Below are 20384 nucleotides of genomic sequence, written 5' to 3'. Positions count from 1 at the left end.
ACAGGAGACTAAAGTAGAGGGGAGAGAGGAGAGGAGGGGACATTCACGACAGCACACTTAATGAAAAAGCCCTTAAGAGAGACTAGAGGAACGGCGCAGCAGCAAGAGAGGAGAGGGGGAGTGAGGGGGAGGGGAGAAAGGAGTGCAGTACATGAGTAGTTTAAACCAAGCACACCTAAAGAGAATAATTGTGGATAAATTGGCTGACTCGATTATAGGATAAACTAATGTTAAAATAAAAACACAATTAAAGTGAGTAGGGCAATTTTTTAAATAAAATATTCTTAAAGTAGAGTCATTAAAATGGAGATCAGGCGGGGCACAGAGGAAGGTGAGCCAGGCTCTTACGAGGTAATTAAAGACATGCCGCATTCAGGTAATAATCCAACTTAATATTCCCTTCCTTAGAACCCCCCTCCCCCTCCAAGACACACACAAACACATGGGAGAGGGAGGACAGAGAGAGGGAGCAGAATGAGTTCAAGAGAGACAGAGGATGAGAGAACTTTCTAGCAGTGGTGTTGTGAGCAGGATCCGACTCGCCAGACAGATTAAGAACGAGGCCAATAAAATTAGAAAAGGCAATTTATTATCAAGTACGGGTCGAAGAAAACAAGACACAAAGCAACACTTGATATTCAGACGATGAGACAGACACTGAAAAACCAAGTGACTAAATGTTCCCAAAATATTTACTAAATAATTCAGCATGTTCGCTGAAACAGTATTTAACAAGTTTAACTAAAGGTTTCTACATTTAACCACACATACTGTAAACCACAAAACCAAATCAGTCCCAGAGAGAGTGTGCGTGTGTTAGGGGACGACAGTGTAGGGCTGATACGGCAGCATCTTCTGTCTGTCGTTGATGGCATAGATCCAGGAAGGCTTCACAATGTTCAGGTTGCCGTTCTCCATCAGTGCCTAACAGAAAGACAGACAGGCAGGCCAAACGAGAGACACACAGACAGATGGAGAGAAATGTAGATTAAGAGAGGTACAATTTCATACTTTAATATTTCTTATCTTCTATTTTCCTTTTCTTCTAATCTTTTTCAAGTTGAGATCGTTTTTTTTTCTGTTTGTTTAATTTAAACTTCTGAAATATAAATGTTTATCTTGCCAATACATTTATTTTTAAGTGAATTGAGAGAGGGGTTAATAAAAAAAAGTCAGACAGACCGAGAGGTAGAGAGACAAAAGCAGTGGAGAGACTCACGTCTTCAAAAGAGTCCTGCCATCCTTCACTGGTCACAACGAACTGAACCTTCTGATCCATGTAGTCCTCCACCTGACTGCACACACACACACACACACACACACACACTTTTGAAACTCAAGTACAACTCCAAAAGCTAGTGTTCAAACAGAAGGTATTTGTACTTCCAGAAAGTATTCATATTTACCATAAGGTAGTTCTACAACCAGAAGGTATTTCTACTACCAGAAGGTATGTGTACTACCAGAAAGTATTCATTCTACCAGAAGGTATTCATACTACTAGAGGGTATTCTTACTACCAGAAGGTATTCATACTACTAGAGGGTATTCTTACTACCAGAAGGTATCTATGCATACTTATATATTTGTACTAGCAGAAGGTATGCATACTTATACATGTGTACTACCAGAGGGTATGCATACTAATATTTTTGTACTACCAAAAGGTATGCAAAATGATATATTTGTACTGCCAGAAGGTATGCATGCTTATATATTTGTACACTCTTCTTACCCGTTAAAGGCAGCGATGTAGCGCAGCAGGAGCCGTCTCTCGTTGTTTGGGAATTTACCAAAGAGGAAAAACCTCTTCCCTGTCAGGTAATCTGGGGAAAACAGGAGAGGAGAGAGAAAGAAAGAGAAAGATAGACAAGGCATTTGGTGATTATCAATGGGGGTCGAAATGTTCTAGCAGAGGTCAGGGATTGGCTTGAGGAGGGGGAATTACCAGGGAGCTCAGGGATTGGTTGATCTTGTTCCTCCTCTGCATCGGTGTTCTCGTCAGTGGATCCTCCGTACGGGTCCTCCTTCTTTATCTTCTTCTCTCCAGTCTTTGGCTTCTCACTCTCCACCCTACCAGTAACAGAACCCCAGTTACCATCCACGCTACCAGTAACAGAACCCCAGTTACCATCCACCCTACCCATAACACAACCAGTTACCATCCACCCTACCAGTAACAGAACCCCAGTTACCATCCACCCTACCAGTAACAGAACCCCAGTTACCATCCACCTTACCCATAACACAACCAGTTACCATCCACCCTACCCCCCAGTTACCAGCCCCCCTACCCAGAACACAACCCCAGTTACCATCCACCCTACCCAGAACCCCACCTGAAGCACCCTGAGTGGCCACACAAAAGTTGCACCCAGATCAAGTCTACGTCTTGATCTGGGTCTGTGCTCTTATCTGTTTGCGTCCGCATGAAGCTGCATACTCTCACTTTTAGGCATATTTTTTAGCATCTTATTAAACAGGAGATACAACATTTGATTTGCATGCTATAACAGACAGACAGTTAAAAAAGTAATATGAAGAAAAAATAAAGCAATAACACGAGGGAGGGAGTGCGTGTTGTGCCTAAGCCCCATCACAGCTGTGCCAGTGTGGTATTGCACGACCTCGAGTAGGTTATAGCTTTTAACAACGGTTCCACGGCATTGAACAATTTAACAATACAAGGTGAAGTACAGCCACAAACTCCACTGTGGAGTAGTTCTAAGGTGTTGGGTTCTGTGGGTGTTTGGTTCTCTCGTTTTAGGTTCTGCAGTAGTTTTGTTCATTGGATGTTAAGTTCTGTAGTGTTTGGGTCTTTAATTCTGCAGGTGTTTCAGTCTCTCCGTGTTTGGTTCTGTAGTAAGGCGTCTATTGGGCTTGAAGCAGTGCCATTTGTCCATTATTAATAGTGTGGTTACGCTTGATGGTTTTCATATGGGGATGTTTTGATAATTTGACTATCCGAACAGACACATGCACGCACGGACACACGAGACAGCCCAGACCAGGACCCCAACTGGATGGCTGCTGATTGCTAATTTATTATTAATGAAGTTATGCCTTCAAAACTTCTTATTTGGGCTTTGGATAACATTTCAACAACTTAAATGTATTGCTCTTTTTGCTTTTCGGGATTGGGAACAGCCACCATCTTTGGTCTGTTTTAGCTAAACATAAAGACTCACTATCCCGTCCTCCCAGTAGAAATACCCAATATAGTAAAGGTTAGTGACTGGACAGCAGGACGGGTAGAGGCAGACCAGGAGACAGGTAGAGATGTAGACAGGTAGAAACAGACAGATAGAGAGATATAGACAGGTACAGACAGACAGACAGACAGACAGACAGACAGACGTAGAAACAGAGATTGATAGAGAGGGAGACCAATAGCGGAGACAAATAGCGAGGTAGACAGGTTGGAGAGAGAGACGGATAGAGAAAGAGACGGGTAGAGAAGCAGAGGGGTAGACAGGCAGATACGGGACCAGGTAGTTACCTCTGAAGTTCATCCTCTGTATCCATGGCAGAATCCCCATCACGGTCTCCTAGGAAACCAAACAGCTCATGAGTCAACAGAGAGTGAAGGTTGTTGGTTCTAATCCAGTTCTCATCTTTAATCTCCACAATAAAGGATAGGAGTGCTGTGTGTGTGTATGTGTGTGGATCAAACGTGGTATTATAATAATGTTATGTTGTAGTAGAATGATGCAAGTATAATGTTGTAATATGGTAGTATAATGAGGTAATGCAGTAGAATGACATAATATGGTAGAATAATGAGGTAATGTAGTAGAATGATGTTATATGGTAGTATATTGAGGTAATGTAGTAGAATGACGTAATATGGTAGTATAATGAGGTAATGTAGTAGAATGATGTTATATGGTAGTATATTGAGGTAATGTAGTAGAATGACGTAATATGGTAGTATAATGAGGTAATGTAGTAGAATGATGTTATATGGTAGTATATTGAGGTAATGTAGTAGAATGACGTAATATGGTAGTATAATGAGGTAATGTACTAGAATGATGTTATATGGTAGTATAATGACTTAATGTTGTTGAATAATGAGGTCGTCTGGTTGTATGATGATGTCATCTTGCAGTTTAATGATGTAATCTGTTAGCATGATAAAGTAATCTTGGGGTCTGACCTTCCTCTATGTCGGTGGATGCTCCATACTCGTCTTCCTCGATCTTGATGGTGGCCTTCCTGGGTGTGGCCTGTCTCTCTGGCTTCTGGGGGGTTGACAGTTAACAATATAGCATAACGTTATATGTAGAATATGGTCTCTATCTCTCTTGATCTATCTATCTATCCATCAGCTTCAGGACAGCCAGGGATGCAAACAGACCTATGGTCAAAAAAGAGAGAGATTTTCAAAGCCCGCGCCCCTGCAGCAAATATCAAATAATGACATTTCCACCAACCTCTGCCATCCCCGGCCCACCCTATACACAGACAAAGTGCAAACTGAAATTCTTAAAATGAAAATCCACAAACGTTAATTTTGTTTAACTAGTCTTCAACACACACACACACACACACACACACACACTCACCTCTCCATTGGCAATCCGATTGCACATTGGAATCGGGAGTAGGCTACTACACTTTCCCTTTTCGGCTGTTGAGGCCTGATTCTGGCTGGTAGCTGGTAAAGGATTGTCCTTACAGAGGAGCTGGGCCACACTTTGGGTAGATACGATGGAGGCCACTCTCTGTGTGTGTATTGTGCTCTGGCAGTGTTCCAACAGGGCATGCAGCCCTCTGGAACCATAATTTATCTCTTTAACGCAGAGAGTGCATTTAGCACATCCCTTTTTTTCAATTTTTTTAAAAAAAAGTCTGATAGTTTGAAATTGCGTTGACTGCCTTGACCTCAATTGCAGTTTCAACTTTTAGCCAAGGCCACTTCCAACTGGTTTTACATCCTTTATCCACTTGTTGCACAGTAAATGCCGCACTCTCATCAAATTCTCTCATTCTGCAAATGAAGAGTTGAATATTTTAGCCATACTGTAGCATAACGCGACCAGACTGAAACCGGGACGTCTGATCACCCTAGACTTTCTGTATCATAACGGAGAGCAAAGTAGTTCACTCAGCCCCCTTTCCTCAATGTGCCCTGCGCCACCTTCAGCAATCTATTTGACTCAATTAAAATGTATTAAATGATTTTAGTATCCTTAAAAAAGCAGTGCCGCCTGTTGATAAAATAAGCCCACTCCAGTGTTTCCCACACATAGGCCAATATTGAACAACGAGCGCCACAAATTGATTCCGCTTTTCTTATTTATTTTTACTTGAACGCGATTTTTAAATGTAACTCCGCCAGCCCGTAATCGCGCCCCCGTAATGCTGCCAGTCCGACGTGTTCCCATTCCGACAGTCCTGTGCGCGTATGCAAATTAGCCATGTGCGCCAAACAGAAGAAGGGCCCTATCTTGCGCCCGGCGCAATTGACTTTCTACACCGACGCATGTGTCATTGCTAGTTTGCACCCGGTGCAAAGCTGATTTTCCCCCGCAGCAACCAGGCACCACTACACTTGCATGTTAAATATTATGATGTCAAAGATTATTCATACGTGTGAAACTGCATAGAAATAGCGTGTGGATTGTGGAAATATTTTTTTCCCTGCATGAATGAACATGAATGAAGTATAGTAAGCTATGCCATCCGTTAAAATAATAATAATAACAATAATACATTCGAGCAAAGTATATTCCAGGCTTCCAAAACAAAGTTATTTGGGAAAGAACAGCTGATACAGCGGTAAGTTGTACTTTTAAATCAATGCATCTGCAAACACCGTACAGCAAACACATATGTTCTTGACCCAGACATCGTGTACAAGCCCATTACTTTTAGGATTGATGAGTATTTGATCGTGGGAAAAAACATCCGCAAGTGAGTATTTAATAGAATGAATGAATGCGGGTGATGCTTGGTGCGCGTGTGTGTGTGCGCCCATCTGTCTAAACACACGCAAATTAAACACGTAAGTGTATGAGAAGGAAATCGAGTCAGTCGACCTGCGATAAGCAGCTCATTCTGAACGGACTCGTCTTCGAGATGGACGTGTTCTAACACATTTTTAATCAATGAAATGTTAACACAACAGTATATATCTGACCATTTAATTTTCTAAATTTTAGGTGAAGCCGAGCTTCCCTTGCAGTAGAGAAGTCACCACTACGAAAGAATGCAATGCAACTAGCGGGATCTAAACAAACTAAGCTCCAGCGAATTACTACAATGCAGAAGTAGCCTAGTGGAGAATGGCAAAACACAGTAACTCTAGCCTACTCTCAACCAAAATAAAAATAATCGCCGCCCGGTGCAGCAGTGTGAACTGCCCCATTTTTAGAACGTCTCGTCGCAAGGAGTCGCGAGTTGCAAGCAGTTGCATCGCAAATCTTTGGCCTGAACTGGGCTTTAGCATTATAAGCAGTGGCGGTTTTAGGCACGGGCGAAAAACGAGAAAGAACATGATCCGCATTTTCTATTATCGATAATAACCCCCCCCCCCCCCCCCGTGATTGGTAGATCATCTACCAAATAAGTAAATGCATAGATACAGTCTATGAGAAAACAGTAAATCAGAACGCTGCGCACGCGACGCCAGTTGTTTCGGCAGGGCGCGCGCACCTGTATCTCGCGCTGCAAGGATTTGCACTTAGTCTGACCCTGGAGTTTGGCGCCGCGTCTGAGGGTCTGATTATAATTTCATCAACAGTAATTCTATATTGCATCTACCGTTGATGCAATACAGAATTACTGTTGATGAAATTATAATCAGACCCTCCCAGACCCCCCCCTCCCCAAAAAAAAACAACTCATCGGATCTACACGATTCACACAAGTCCCCCAAACAGCCGTGAAAAAAGCGGCAGCCGCCGAAAAGCGCGCTGTTTGCATCCCTGACAGCACAACCACTAGCATGAGATCACACATTGTAACATGACATAATTGACATAAGCAGCATCCATTCAACACAGGATGACCGTCACTACTAAAATACCTGCATGTAATAAATCAGGTGTCGGAGGATTAGAGACAAACAGCTGGACCGAAGGCTGAGAAGTTACACAAATCCACCTTTGGCCAGTTATTTTCTTATGTTCACCACCCCATATTTATATTTTGATCATGTAAAAGGGCAAGTGACCATGTACGTTGTTCTACTAAAAACCATGCGATTCAAAAGGTTACCCGTGTCTCCTGCTCATCCTCGCTGTCTTTCTCCATCTCCATCTCACTCTCTGAGCTGTCCTCGGCTCCGTCCATCAGATACCTGAACACAAACAGTAACGTATGGACTATATACTCAACAACTAGAAGCAGTTTGGATTAGACTGTAGGGTGAGGTAAGAGAGAGGACAGAAGGAGGTAGAGAGAGAACAGAAGGAGGAGACAGGAAGAGACACTAGGAGAGGACAGTAGTAGAGGAGATGAGGATCGACCAGAAGGCGAGGTGAAGGAGAGTGGACAGAAGGAGATAAGGACACAAGGAGAGGACAGAAAGAAAGAAGGACTCATGGAGAAGATAAAAGGTAGGACAGTAGATGGAGGCTTTGTTCTGCTGGGAGGAGAGAAGGCGAGAGAAAAAGACATTAGGAGAGGAGATAAGGAGAGGACAGTAGATTGAGGCTGTGTTGAGCTGAGAAGACAGAAGGAGACGACAGAAAGGCACAAGGAGAGGCAAGGAGAGGCGATGAGAAGGGAATAAGGAGGGAGACAAGGAGAGGACAGTAGATGCAGGCCGCAAACAGGAGCTGAGAGGAATATGGCTTCCAGAGTAGAGACCATAGAGTAGACATTATGTTCTCCACAATGCAGGGAACATTTCTGAGGTGCTTGGCTTAGAAAGCCGCTAACAAACAAATGAATACGAACCAAGCCAGCACTCTGCATATCAATGCTAAATGATCTAGTGTTTGTGTGTGTGCATGTGTGCATGTGTGCGTGTGTGTGTGTGTGTGTGTGTGTGTGTGTGTGTGTATGTATGTTTGAGTACTTGTCATCAAAGTGAGTGGTGGTTTTAATTACCCATAGCAGATGCATCTTTTAAACACAGAATCATCAAAGCTGCCCTCCCTACTCACAGTATAATACGTGCTCTGAGAGAACGGGAAGTAGGAAGAGGAGGAGGAGGAGGAGGAGGAGAAGGGGGAAGAGAAGCGGAGGAGGAGCCGTAACCAATTGTTGTACCCACAACTGTTGAGGTTGTAGATTAGCTTTCTCGGGAGCATCATTTGAGATTTTGGCCACAAGCAGAGGAAACAATCAATGTTTGGCATATTGAGGGCGGTATATGGATGGCGACATTGCACCAGTCTGTGGCAGCCATTTGACTACTCCAAACTAGCAGCTGAGAGGAGAGAGAGAGGTGTATGTCCTCTGTGTGTGTGTGTGTGTGTGTGTGTGTCAGGGTGGGAATTTAACGACGGCCACGACGGCCATGGCCGTCGTTGCCCCGCACTTTGGCCTTGATGCCCTGTGAAAAAATGTTCAATTTACGGCCAAAGTGGCCTTTGTGCCCCTGTCAAAGTTCCAGTGTAAACAACGCTAGTGACGCGAGTCCGGAGCAATCCGATGAAAAGTTGGCATTTTCAAGGTGGAGATATAAACACTAATTCATTGAGGTCAAAGGCAAGAACGTGCATGTAAAGTGTACATTATGTCCAGGAGCAAAGACGTTGTAAGCAACTCTAATTTAATGAAGCATCTCACAACGACACACGCATCTACAAAGCTACTTTTTTTTTCTTTTTTTTACAGTAACGCAAATAATTACTTTCCCTGGCAACTAGTTACTTTTGTTATAGAGTAATTCAGTTACTCACTCCGTTATTTTTTGGAACAAGTAGTGAGTAACTGACTGCACTGTGTCAGGAGAAAGTGTATCTCTGATACTTCTGTGTTTAGGTCACAGTGGTGGCTGTTGTCTTTCTGTAGCAGAAAGACTCCAGCGTAATTTAACCAAACGGCCTTTGTGCCCTGTCATGTGGCCTTTGTGCCCTTAAAAAAAAATGTGAACGGGAAGGCCAAATGGCCTTGCCCCTAAAATGACGAATTTCCAAGCCTGGTGTGTGTGTGTGTGTGTGTGTGTGTGTGTGTGTGTGTGTGTGTGTGTGTGTGTGTGTGTGTGTGTGTGTGTGTGTGTGTGTGTGTGTGTGTGTGTGTGTGTCTACCTCTTATAGGAGATGCTGCACTTCCTCTTGTGGCAGTCCAGTACCCACTCCTTCCTCACGATCAGACCACCCGCTGACTTGACCTGGCTGTACTTGGGCGTGTTGGCAAAGGCACAGCTGGAAAGACAGAAGCAGTATGGGAAAAGAAAGCGCGAGAGAGAGGCGGACAGCGTGTGTCTACATTCACGGGGACCCTTATGTTAGCGTATGCTTCTTCTTCATTTATATAGCGCTTGTCAATCAACATTATGGTGCATTACACCACCAACTTCAATGCAGTGGGGATTGCGAAACAGGCATTTGCGAAACACCAGACCGACAAGGACCCTCAATTGTCGTGTTAATGGATGTGTGTGCGCTTCGGCGCGATAGGTACATGCCCGCAGCTGTCCTCGGATGAAGGAAAGTATGTCCGAGCCTACGTGAGGTGGCCATTTGCCTACATGAGCGCCAGTCTACATGGGTGTAAGACCTACATGGGTGTTAGCTTCACGAGGCAGGTGTAAGATCTACATGAGCGTAAGCCTACATGAGATGGGTGGTGTCTGAGGTCCAGTCGGGCCGGTACTTGGCTCCCAGTGCCAGGGCTTTGTCCCTCAGCTCGGCTCTGAAGGGGTTCTGGAAGCCGCTGAGGACAAACACCACGCCCTCTAGGACCCGGTTCAAAGGAACAGGGTCAGACCCCGACGGTCGGGACCCACCCTCCCTACGACGAGAGTCCACCTTCTGAGTGGAGGCTGGAGGGAGAGAGTTATAGAAGAAGAGAAAGAGGAAATCAACCAATTGAAGAAGAGGAGTGGGTGTACGCGTGTGCGTGTGTCGGTCCGGTGTGTGTGTACCTTTACTGCTGCTGCTGCTTGGGGCAGCTGGGCTGGCCTTGGCTTTAGGGGTTGGCGTGGTGGTCTTGGGCGTGGCTTTAGGGGTGGGGGTCTTGGTGGTGGCTTTAGGGGTGGGGGTCTTCCTGTCTGGAGACCCCGGGGGGCTGGCTTTCGTGGAGGGTGATGGGGCCGGGGCATCCTGTCGCTCTTTACTGAACTCAAACTTCTTCTTCACAGTCTGCTGAAAGGAGAACTCTGTGACCACTAAGGACCTCGAGGGGTGATCCTATAACAGACTATACCTGAGGGGGATGTGACCCTATAACAACAGCACCTGAGGGGGATGTGACCTTATAACAACAGCACCTGAGGGGGATGTGACCTTATAACAACAGCACCTGAGGGGGATGTGACCCTATAACAAGAGCACCTGAAGGGGATGTGACCCTATAACAACTGCACCTGAGGGGGATGTGACCCTATAACAACAGCACCTGAGGGTATGTGACACTATAATGACTGTACCTGAGGGGGATGTGACCCTATAACAGACTATACCTGAAGTGGGATGTGACCCAATAACAGATTATACCTTGGGGGATGTGACCCTATAACAGACTGTACCCTAATGGAGATGTGACCCTCTAATGGCGCATTTCCACCGCAGGGTACACTTCGGACCCAGCACGCCTCAGCTCAGTAGTGAGGGTGCGGTATAGCCCAGCTCGGTTACGTGTCGCGTTTACACCGCCGCCAGTACCCTTATGGTGGGCGGGGTTTAAGCCAGATGGCGATAGCCACGGCAGCGACGTAAGCATTGTGATCTCATAGCAGCCCGACACAGTGTAGCCTGCTAATAGCCTCCTAATAAATCCATGAAAAAGAAGAACGTGCACAATGAACAAAGAGCAACAATGTAGGACGGCAAACTTTTGCGCAACATTTTCTTCAATAAACAAAGCTTTCGCTGTTGTCCAGAAATACCTCGCGGGTACTGTGTTTGTTTGTTATTATCTCCCTGTTGCACGGAAGGGATGATTCTGTCGACCAATCAACGGAAGGCGTGTGTAGCTCAAACTTGCCGGGACCCTTTCAGGCTCTCAGTACCCCAATACGGCTCAGTCTGGGTCACGTCCACTTTCGGCGGTGGAAACGCGACCCGTGCCGCACCTTTGCAGACTGAACCGACCCGCACCCTGCGGTGGAAATGCTCCATATCAGACTTTACCTGAGGGGACTTTGACGGCTGTGATCCTCCTCCAGTCTGCAACGCTGCAGCCGCATAGCTCAACTTATCATTCTGAGGAGAAACTAGGAGAGAAAGGCGGAGGGATCAATAAAGAGCTATTAACAATCATTTATTATTTAGTTGTTATTTGAAATTAATTGAGGGGGTACACCCTGAGGGGAGTGGTTTATCATAGGGACATGGCTAGGTTTACCTTGAGGGGCGTGGTTTATCTTAGGGGTTTACCTTGAGGATGGGGGTTGGGGTTACCTAAAGGGGGCTGGGTTTACAGATGCAGTGCAGAGTAGATTTGTCTTTGAGGTAGGTTTACATCTGGGGATGAGACTAGGTGTACCTTTAAGGCTGTGGCTGGGTTTACCTTTAGGGGCGGGGCTAGGTTTAGTGTTCTCCCGGTTGAAGAAGAGACTGCCAGGCTGCAGACTGGCACTAGCGGAGGGAGACTCATCTTTCAGACGGAACTGACCCAACTTAGTCAGCTTCTAGAGAGAGACCGAGAGACAGAGAGACAGATGTCAAACACAGACAAAGCATCTCCAGTAATGTGAAGACTGAGAACAAGGCAGGCTTCATACCGGGGGGGTTGTGGACGGAGGATCACTCTTGTCTGGCGGGGAGTGGAACTTGACAAAGGCAACGCCATATGCAATGTTCTACAAAACAAAAACACGAGTAGGTTAATATTCCTATAGTCAGATTAACAGTCATAAAGTAAGCTTTACGGTCCTGTAGTGAGGTGAATAGTCTGCTGCCAAAGTTAGGTTTTCATCCAATACCCATGGTAGGCTTACACGTCTGGTGGTAAAGTTAGTTGTATAGCCCTGTAGTAAAGTAAGGTTTATAATCTGGTAGTAAATTTAGGACTATAGTCATGTAGTAACATCATGTTTAAAGTCTGGTAGCAAAGTTTATTATTATTATTATTATTATTTATTTCATGGCTCCTACTTTACTGTAGGGCTGGCTGCACACGATTTTGACCCGGTCCCACTTCTCCTGGGCAGGGGTCTTCTGTAGCTGGCTGGGCCCAAAGAAGCGGACCCGGCCGGTGTTGGTGTTGTTCCTGCTCTCTGTAGGGGACATGAAGGAGGAGGTGACAAGCAAAACCTGAAAGAAAGCACACCTCAGAGTTAGCATGTTAGTCTGTAGTATAACGCTAACTTATGGCAAGTTTTCATTCAAATACAAGCATACCGAAATCTCAGGTTTATGCATTAGACTACGAGTCTGTTAATGTCAACATTTACATTTTTGAGAAACGGACACTACCTAGAGCTGTGGAGTCCTAAGGAGAAAGGAGAAATTAGCCATGAAACATTAAGTCCTCCAGTTTGCAATTATTCTTTGAGAGTTATATATGGAAAGAGTAGCATACTTAAAGCCAGTCCTGAGATCATAGGCCATAATGACCATTAGCTATTTTCAGGTAAATGCTCAGGTATGGAGTTCCCAGTTCAATTGGGGTCATATTATGGTATATTGACAGCAGTACCTCATAGTCCTGGTCTCTGGTTGAAGAGGAGTTCCCCACCAGGACTTCTATAAAAGCTGATCCCTCGTTTCCAATGTCGATGCTGTGAATCTGATCCTCCTTCTCAAGCTGAGAGGAGAGGAGGTATTCACAATGTAAAAACAGGTTTACATTCAATCTTAAAATACTATTACCTAACCTATGAAACAATATACAATAACATGTAATGGCAGTCTGATGGGTTTTTTATTCGTATAACAGTCTTTGGAAAGACATTTTCCTGACAATAACATGTAACTTGAGTTAACAGTTAATTATGCATATTATTATTCACCTGTAGAATGACGGAGGTCTGCTTCTCTCCGGGACGAGCAGCTTTCCACTTCCTATACGTGTCGGAGCTCAGAAGGTTGTCCGCCTTGTGCGTCTGTTATGATATTAAATATGTACATCTATCATGTTTGATTAAATATGATTAATCATGTTTGATGCAAGAGGTTAATACTGAATTAAGTATTATCTTATTGTATTACTATACTGATGACAACAGCCAGCACAGCAAACAACACACTGCTGACAAGGACTGCAGTAAACAATGAGTTATGTTGCTGGCCTCCTAGTCTTAAGGTAACTTAGAGTAAATGTAGCTTAGTATGTAGGTTAAAGATAACGGAGTCAAAGGATAACTTACAGAGTCTTCGCTACTGCAGGAGACGACGTGTTTCATTTTGATCTCCGGCATGTTGCCAACGAGTCCAGTTCTTTGGTAGAAAGAGTACTACTGGGCGTAATATATAAACAAGACGTCAATGTAATGGTTGAGCAAAGAATTGTTTCGGTTAGGTTAACACAACTCCCGGCAGCAGTGTATAACTTACATACACTGGTATAACAAGTAAACAATACTTGGCTAATGGGATAGCCTGCGAGCACACAATAGAGTACTTTCTTCTACATTAGGATATGAAAAACATCATTACTGCTGGCCATATCATGTGCGATTATCGCTCTATGTTAATAGTCTACGTTTTAAGTGACGCATAGACTATTTAAACATGATGAACGCTAGAATACCAAATTAAATATCGAAATGAAAATAATACAATACGGAGTTTCGCACCGGATACTCAACGCGCTTTTAGACGTCACATCCGGAGATCGCGCGTTTGCAGCCAATTGGAATTAAGCATTTTTCATATGGCATTCACATAATGTATGTATATATATTTTTTTTTATTTTGTATAATATGTCATAGTATATGTATTATATAACATTCATAGTTATCATAATGTTCATGTTATTATCACATAAACATATTCATATGGGAAATAATGGACTTATGTCTTGTGTTCTTTTTAAAGTGAATTCAAAAATGTAAACACCTCACAATGACCCCATGGATAATAGTTCATGTGAGAGACCTATGACCCTCACAACAAATGTTCAAGGGAAATAAAAAATTATCTTCAGTTGAAATGTTGAGATAAAGTGAGTTTTTCCACAAAGGGGAGGATGCTACCATGAAGGCCTGATGATGACTCATATCAAGATGTGGTGTTGTCTTTGAATAAAAATAATGAAACAGAGTTTTAATTTCTCTTTATTTTACATGTTGTCCTGTAATCAAATTATAAACATATACATATGGATGTGTGAAGTGTCAGAGGATCTCAACGTAGATGGCCGTCTCTGTTTCCTCCCTGCTGCTTGTCTCCCTCCGTGTCGCTCTATCTCTTCTTCCTCTCTCTCTTCTTGCTCGCATGCGCCTCTCTCCTCCTCTTCTTCCTATCGGCCGAGTCTGAAAAAAATTAACGCATCCAAAATGGTGTTTGTAGTATTACTGTTCTCTTATACTGTTCTGTAGCAGTACTTTAGTAATGCCTTTCTTAAGTACTGTTCTGTAGTGGCACAGTCGTAATACTGTTCTAGCACGGCCCTGTAGTTGTTCTGTACTGTACTAACACCACAGAAGAAGAGAGCGAAGCCTGTTACCTGATTGGTGCGTACAAAGAGGGGCGTGGCGTTCTGGTAAACCAGTTGATAGCTGCCGTTGGAATAGACATGTGTCACCTCGGTGCAGTTGATGTAGAGCGGAGTCTTGACCGCCATGTCCCTGAGATACGCACCGCGGTGTCTGTTCAACACACGCCTGAACACACACAAACACACACACACACACACACACACACACACACACACACACACACACACACACACACACACACACACACACACACACACACAAATGCACGCACACATGCACAGATACACACACACACACACACACACACACACACACACAACAGACACAGATTTACTTAGACACATTTAAAACCTTGTTTCTACACAGTTGTATACAGGAGCATAACTTTGCCCATTGCGCCTTGTAATGTTTTTTTTTTTCCTGAAACATGACTCCTCATGACTTCAAACACACAACACACAAAAGTGATGTTCTTTACTAGTGAATGGTTATTCTGCATTTGGTTCCCCCACCTAGTTTACGAAATTGAACCAAGACAGCCCATAGGTCAAACCAGCCCATAGAGCCTAGGTGGGGTAGGATGGAACAGGTGGGAGGGCTGGGGGTCATGGAGGGGTCGTACCGTACTCTCTTGCGTCGTCGGCAGCAGTACAGCAGCAGCAGAGATGAGGTGCACGCAGGGACACAGACCGCTACTATCGCCACAAGCCACCAGGGAGAGCTCACTGAATAAACACAGCAGACAGGATCACACACACACACACACACACACACACACACACACACACACACACACACACACACACACACACACACACACACACACACATATATACTGACACAGACATAGGTACACACAACCACACATACACTGACACACACACACACACACACACACACACCACACACACACACACACACACACACACACACACACACACACACACACACACACAACCAAACACACACTGACACACAGATGCAACACTCACACACAAACATTTACACATTGACATACAAACACTCACCTGCACCAATACACACAAATACACACACAAACACACACACCAACACACACACATACCGACCCACACACGCACATATACACAAAATACACACTATACAAATTTAAATACGAACACATTCACCTGTACATACACACAATCAACAAAAACAAGATTAACAAAAAGATTATTATTCGGATTATTATTATTATATTATTATGAACCTTCTCCGGGCTTCATGAGGGTGAGCGAGTCATCGCCCAGCTGGTTCTCCGCCAGACATGTGACCCTCTGCTGTCCGTCCATCCGCCAGCGCAGCCATGCCCGCACTTCGCTCGAGTGCTCCTCCACCGACACGTTGTACCCACCAGAGGGCACACTCCCGTTCACACTCCACCTCACCGCAGCCCGCGGGTTCGAGTTCACGACACAGAGACATGTGACCTCAAACTCCACGAGCACACAGGACGAGAGCGGGCGCAGGATGAGTGGTTTGTCTTGTACAGAAAGAGAAAATAACAACAAAATAGTGAATAAGCGTTTTTAACCAGGGGTTTATGGCGGAACTAGATTCAAATCTGGGTTGTCAATCAACGCCTGTCAATCTGTTAAATGCTGTTTTTATCGACTTATAACCAATAATCCATGTAATAGCCTAATAATAATGCAAACAATAACCTTACATGAAATATAATCATTATCACCTCTCTATACTAAACATCAAAACCTCTCTTATTTTGTCAAACTGGAAAGGCCCGAATGAAGAGGGCTCTTATTTTGTCAAATGGGAGAAGGATACAAGAGGACTAGTTTTTAGACCAAATTATTACATTGAATGTCCAACGGCGTGGGCTGGGAATCTCCTCGGCCAATGAGGTTGTGAGCCGAGCAGCGGACCAGCATGCCTCTGGTTGCGTTGTAGATGCGGGCGGCATGCATGCGCGTATCGAGGGGCACGATGCGACCGCGCAGTGCGTAGGACCAGCGGTAGGTTGTGACAGGGGGGTCGGCCTTACACGCGCACTCCAGCAGTACGCTGCCCCCCTCATGCACCACCAGGGACTGCACCTCCACCCTCACCTCCCTCGGAGCAACTGGAGAAACACGTGTGGGCAGGGTCAGAAAGTAGAAACGGCAGGTAAACTAACCAGGAGCAGAGAACACTAACAACGGGTGAACTGAATTGCAGCAGGATATCAGACGGAGGAGGGTGCATACAGGTGATGTGGACCTCCCTGAGCGCGCCCACGATGGCTCCTTCAGGGTAGGCGGCTTCACACCTGAGTCGGGGCTTCGCCGTGTAGGAGGCGGTAAAGGAGAGCGAGGAGTGCAGGAGGGGCCGGTGGGGCTGGGGCTGGAGGAGGAGCTGATGTCCTCCTCCATCGCTGCTGCTGCTGTTCGGCGGGGCTCCTCTCTCCCAGCGCCAGCGCAGCACGGGGGGTCTGGACGGGCAGAAGGAGCCCACCGTACAGTTCAGGGAGACAAGCTGTCCCTCGGTGACGGAGCCCGGGCCGCTGATGACGGGAGACTCCGGGTGTTCTGTTGAAGAGGGGAGACCATCTTTGTTTACACAGAAGTTAAAAAGGAATTCCTTCATGTGTTTAAAAACATGTTCATGTTTGAGTGTGATGGGTATTAATGTCTTTAGTGGAAACAATATAAAATGGACAAAGGGTTTTGTAGTTGCCGTCTTTTTAGAGCTAAGGAGGGCCAGTGAAACACAGGGTCCTTTTATCCCAACTATCCTCAGATTTTTCTGCTGCTGCCATTAATTTGATGGCTTAACATCCATCCAACTGGAAGCAAGCTGTTCATATAGGAGGTTCTCTATCAGCGACATTCACAGTGGATACTGGTGTTCCCATACGATCCATTCTGGGCCTGCTCCTTTTTAGCTTACATATAAATTACCTCCCATCTGCATGTCCATCTGTCAGTCTCCAAATGTAACAGGCTGCATACAAACTATCTGAAGCAATGGCCAATGTGTCCAAATGGCTTTTTCTCCTAAACAACTTCAGAAGTCCATCGGCCGGATGTGTTGTATAATGGTGAAAGACTTAAGGGGTCAGGGACTCAAGTCAGAGTAAAGAGGGGACGGTGTTGTTCCGTTTAGCAGGAGTACTTTGGGATGTTCAGCCTTCTCCTTCGTAGCCCGCAGGACTGGAACACTGAAACACTCCCTACAAATGTAAGGACCTGCACTTGTTTAAAATATTTATGCACTTGTTTATTTTTTTAACTATAAAACTGTCCCAAAGAACACCAGAATTGTTCCCACATCTTAAAATCCAGCTCCTGTGAGTACCCCCTGAAAACTGATTATTACCTCCTTTACTGATTATTTTGAACTCACATGATGTACTGTTTTTATTTTGTTTTGGTTTTTCTAACTGTGATGTAATTTTTATGTTGTTGACCTACCCAGGAGCCTCTTGGAAAACATATTGATATTTAAGTGTGAACTAAAACTTGGATTAATGTGTACTATAATAAATAAAGTTTTCACTTCAACCCACCAGAGACCTCCAGGGTGAAGACCCTCGGGGTCCCCCAGTGCCCCTCCTCCGGGCCCTTCAGAGCGACCTCAAAGGGCCGTGAGTCCTCCAAGCGGACCGGGTCCAGTCTCAGCGAACAGTCCCCCTCTGAGATCCGCCCGTAGAGGGAGGTCCGTCTGAGATACTCCCTGGTGACGTGGCCGGGGTCCTCGCTGTTAAAGGCGGTGCTCCTCAAAGGGAAGAGGCGTCCTCCTCTGAACTTCAGCCGGACCTCCACCCGGCCCCCGCCCCTCCTGAGGGGAGCAGGGGGGGTGTAGGAGCAGGGGACCACCACACAGGACCCGGCCAGCGCCCGGACTCGATCGGGGACAGACGGGACAGGGGAGGAGCCCCCCGCCTCCGTCCAGGAGAGAGCGGCAGCTGTGGAGGATTGAAGGACAACATGTCTTCTTTTGTCTCTGTTACCTTAAAGTGCCAGTGAACCCAAAGAACTTCTTAGTATGTGTTCTTTGATGTTCAACATAGTAATCTATGCCATGTTGTCACTGCTACAATACTGATAGCATAATTTTGGACTGTTGCAGTTCCCTATGTTTTTGCCAGTTCCCGCCAACCAGTTTGTAAACGTTCTACGCGGCTCAAGCCCTGTTCCTTTCGTCATGACGTCATGACGAAAGTACACAGATCACGAGAATGTAAGCTAATGCGTCGGTGTGAGTGTGGATGTGTGGAGCTCAATCCAGGCCACAGTTGCGTCTAAGGTTAAGCTTCTCGGAAACGTATAGTATAAGGCCATGGTATGGCGCATGTGATGTCTAGGTCTACAACATCGCTGAAGAGAACACTCAGGCTACAAGCTTAAATAAATTATTGCAAAGTTGCCCTGGGTTGAACCATGGGGATAACAACTCCCCACTCCATCCTAGAATTCTTAACTCAAACCTCAGAACTCTCAGTGATTAGAAAACACAGAACACATCAGAAGAAGGATCCAGGGCTGGGAGGAGTGCAGTGGGGGCTGTGTGGGCAGATATTAAATAAAAGTTACAAATATATATTTGAAGAATTTTAATAGACTAAAAAAATGTAATGGCATCGAGAACAAAGCACTGAGCTGATTTTATTCCGTTAGAAATAACCTTCAATCACCATAGTAAAGAATACCTATGGCGTAACTGAGGGATGGTCCCATCCAATTCAATTTAGGATGTGACTGCTCCGACACATTATTCAGATATACTGTCTCCATCATCGCTTAGTAGACGACACACAGATTCCTCCAAGATCTGACGACTAACAGCCTTGGTGCTCTAACACAAGTGTCGGTATAGTTCCTTCACCTTCAGGTTTCTTTATTTTCTATCAAGATTGACAGAAAATTGTCGGGCTGTCCCAGTTAAAAACATTGTTGTCCATTTACTATACCAAAAACGAAATGCTGAAATTATTTTATGCATTTATTATCTGATTCATTTTCATATTTAACATATTTTGTTCATGCAGTAGATTGGTTTTATAGAGGAATGCTAACTGGCAACTTGCTAACTACATCAAGAAAAGATTAGGCTAGACATTAAGTCAATGGCATCACTCTATATAGTGTGGAAACACATCTTTATAGTGGTACATTTCCACAAAGATAATCAGATAAATAACTTATCTACTGTGCATTTCTTCCAGGAAATGAATCAAATGTTTACTGGCAACATCTAACAACCCTTAAAAGGAACATTTATGCATTACATTTATATAGCTGACACCTTTGTCCAAAGCAACTTAAAATAAGTGCATTCAACCATGAAGATGCAACCCAAATAGTCCAAGCATCATGTTATGGTGCTTGCACTATATGGTATGTGATGCACATACAATTAATCAAATTAACAAACTGCTTTAGATGCTACATTATAGAAACAAGAGATAATTAGGAAATATGTCATGGGCCAGGCCACCTTGAGCACCATGGGACCTACTTAAATCAATAAAGAAAGGGATTCAAATATGAAAACTCTGGTTTTTACTTACCTAAAATAAAAACATCCACTAAGAACATGGTGTCCAGATAGAAGATCAGCTGAGACAGAGAAAGAGACACTGAGGGATACATGGAGAGAACCAGAGAGAGAGAGAGAGAGAGAGAGACTGTGGTAGACAAG

General features: G+C 44.7%; 2 protein-coding genes across 2 annotated transcripts; both read right to left on the bottom strand.

Annotated features, from left to right (window-relative positions):
- Positions 1 to 573: 573 nt before the first annotated feature.
- On the bottom strand, positions 574 to 13867 carry xrcc1 (X-ray repair complementing defective repair in Chinese hamster cells 1). Its single transcript, XM_084471383.1, has 17 exons — positions 13433 to 13867; positions 13076 to 13168; positions 12763 to 12870; positions 12219 to 12377; positions 11846 to 11923; positions 11632 to 11752; positions 11253 to 11335; positions 10046 to 10262; positions 9736 to 9943; positions 9207 to 9323; positions 7225 to 7306; positions 4160 to 4244; positions 3500 to 3548; positions 1949 to 2073; positions 1736 to 1826; positions 1220 to 1295; positions 574 to 924 (listed from the first exon to the last, which is right to left on the bottom strand). Exons 1-17 carry the CDS (start codon positions 13481 to 13483, stop codon positions 817 to 819), a joined length of 1851 nt encoding a protein of 616 aa, XP_084327509.1. The 5' UTR covers positions 13484 to 13867; the 3' UTR covers positions 574 to 816.
- Positions 13868 to 14402: 535 nt separating this feature from the next.
- LOC311351138 (sialoadhesin) lies at positions 14403 to 20384 on the bottom strand (the record flags this gene model as incomplete). The annotated part of the gene is made up of 8 exons (XM_084471237.1): positions 20254 to 20384; positions 18250 to 18648; positions 16949 to 17269; positions 16561 to 16824; positions 15955 to 16227; positions 15349 to 15451; positions 14735 to 14891; positions 14403 to 14540 (listed from the first exon to the last, which is right to left on the bottom strand). The coding sequence occupies exons 1-8, from the start codon at positions 20333 to 20335 to the stop codon at positions 14403 to 14405; spliced, it is 1737 nt and encodes a 578-aa protein (XP_084327363.1). The 5' UTR covers positions 20336 to 20384.

Source organism: Micromesistius poutassou (genome assembly GCF_964030765.1).
Source record: "Micromesistius poutassou genome assembly, chromosome: 8".
Taxonomy (NCBI): Eukaryota; Metazoa; Chordata; class Actinopteri; order Gadiformes; family Gadidae; genus Micromesistius; species Micromesistius poutassou.
This window is presented reverse-complemented; position numbering and strand designations above follow the sequence as displayed.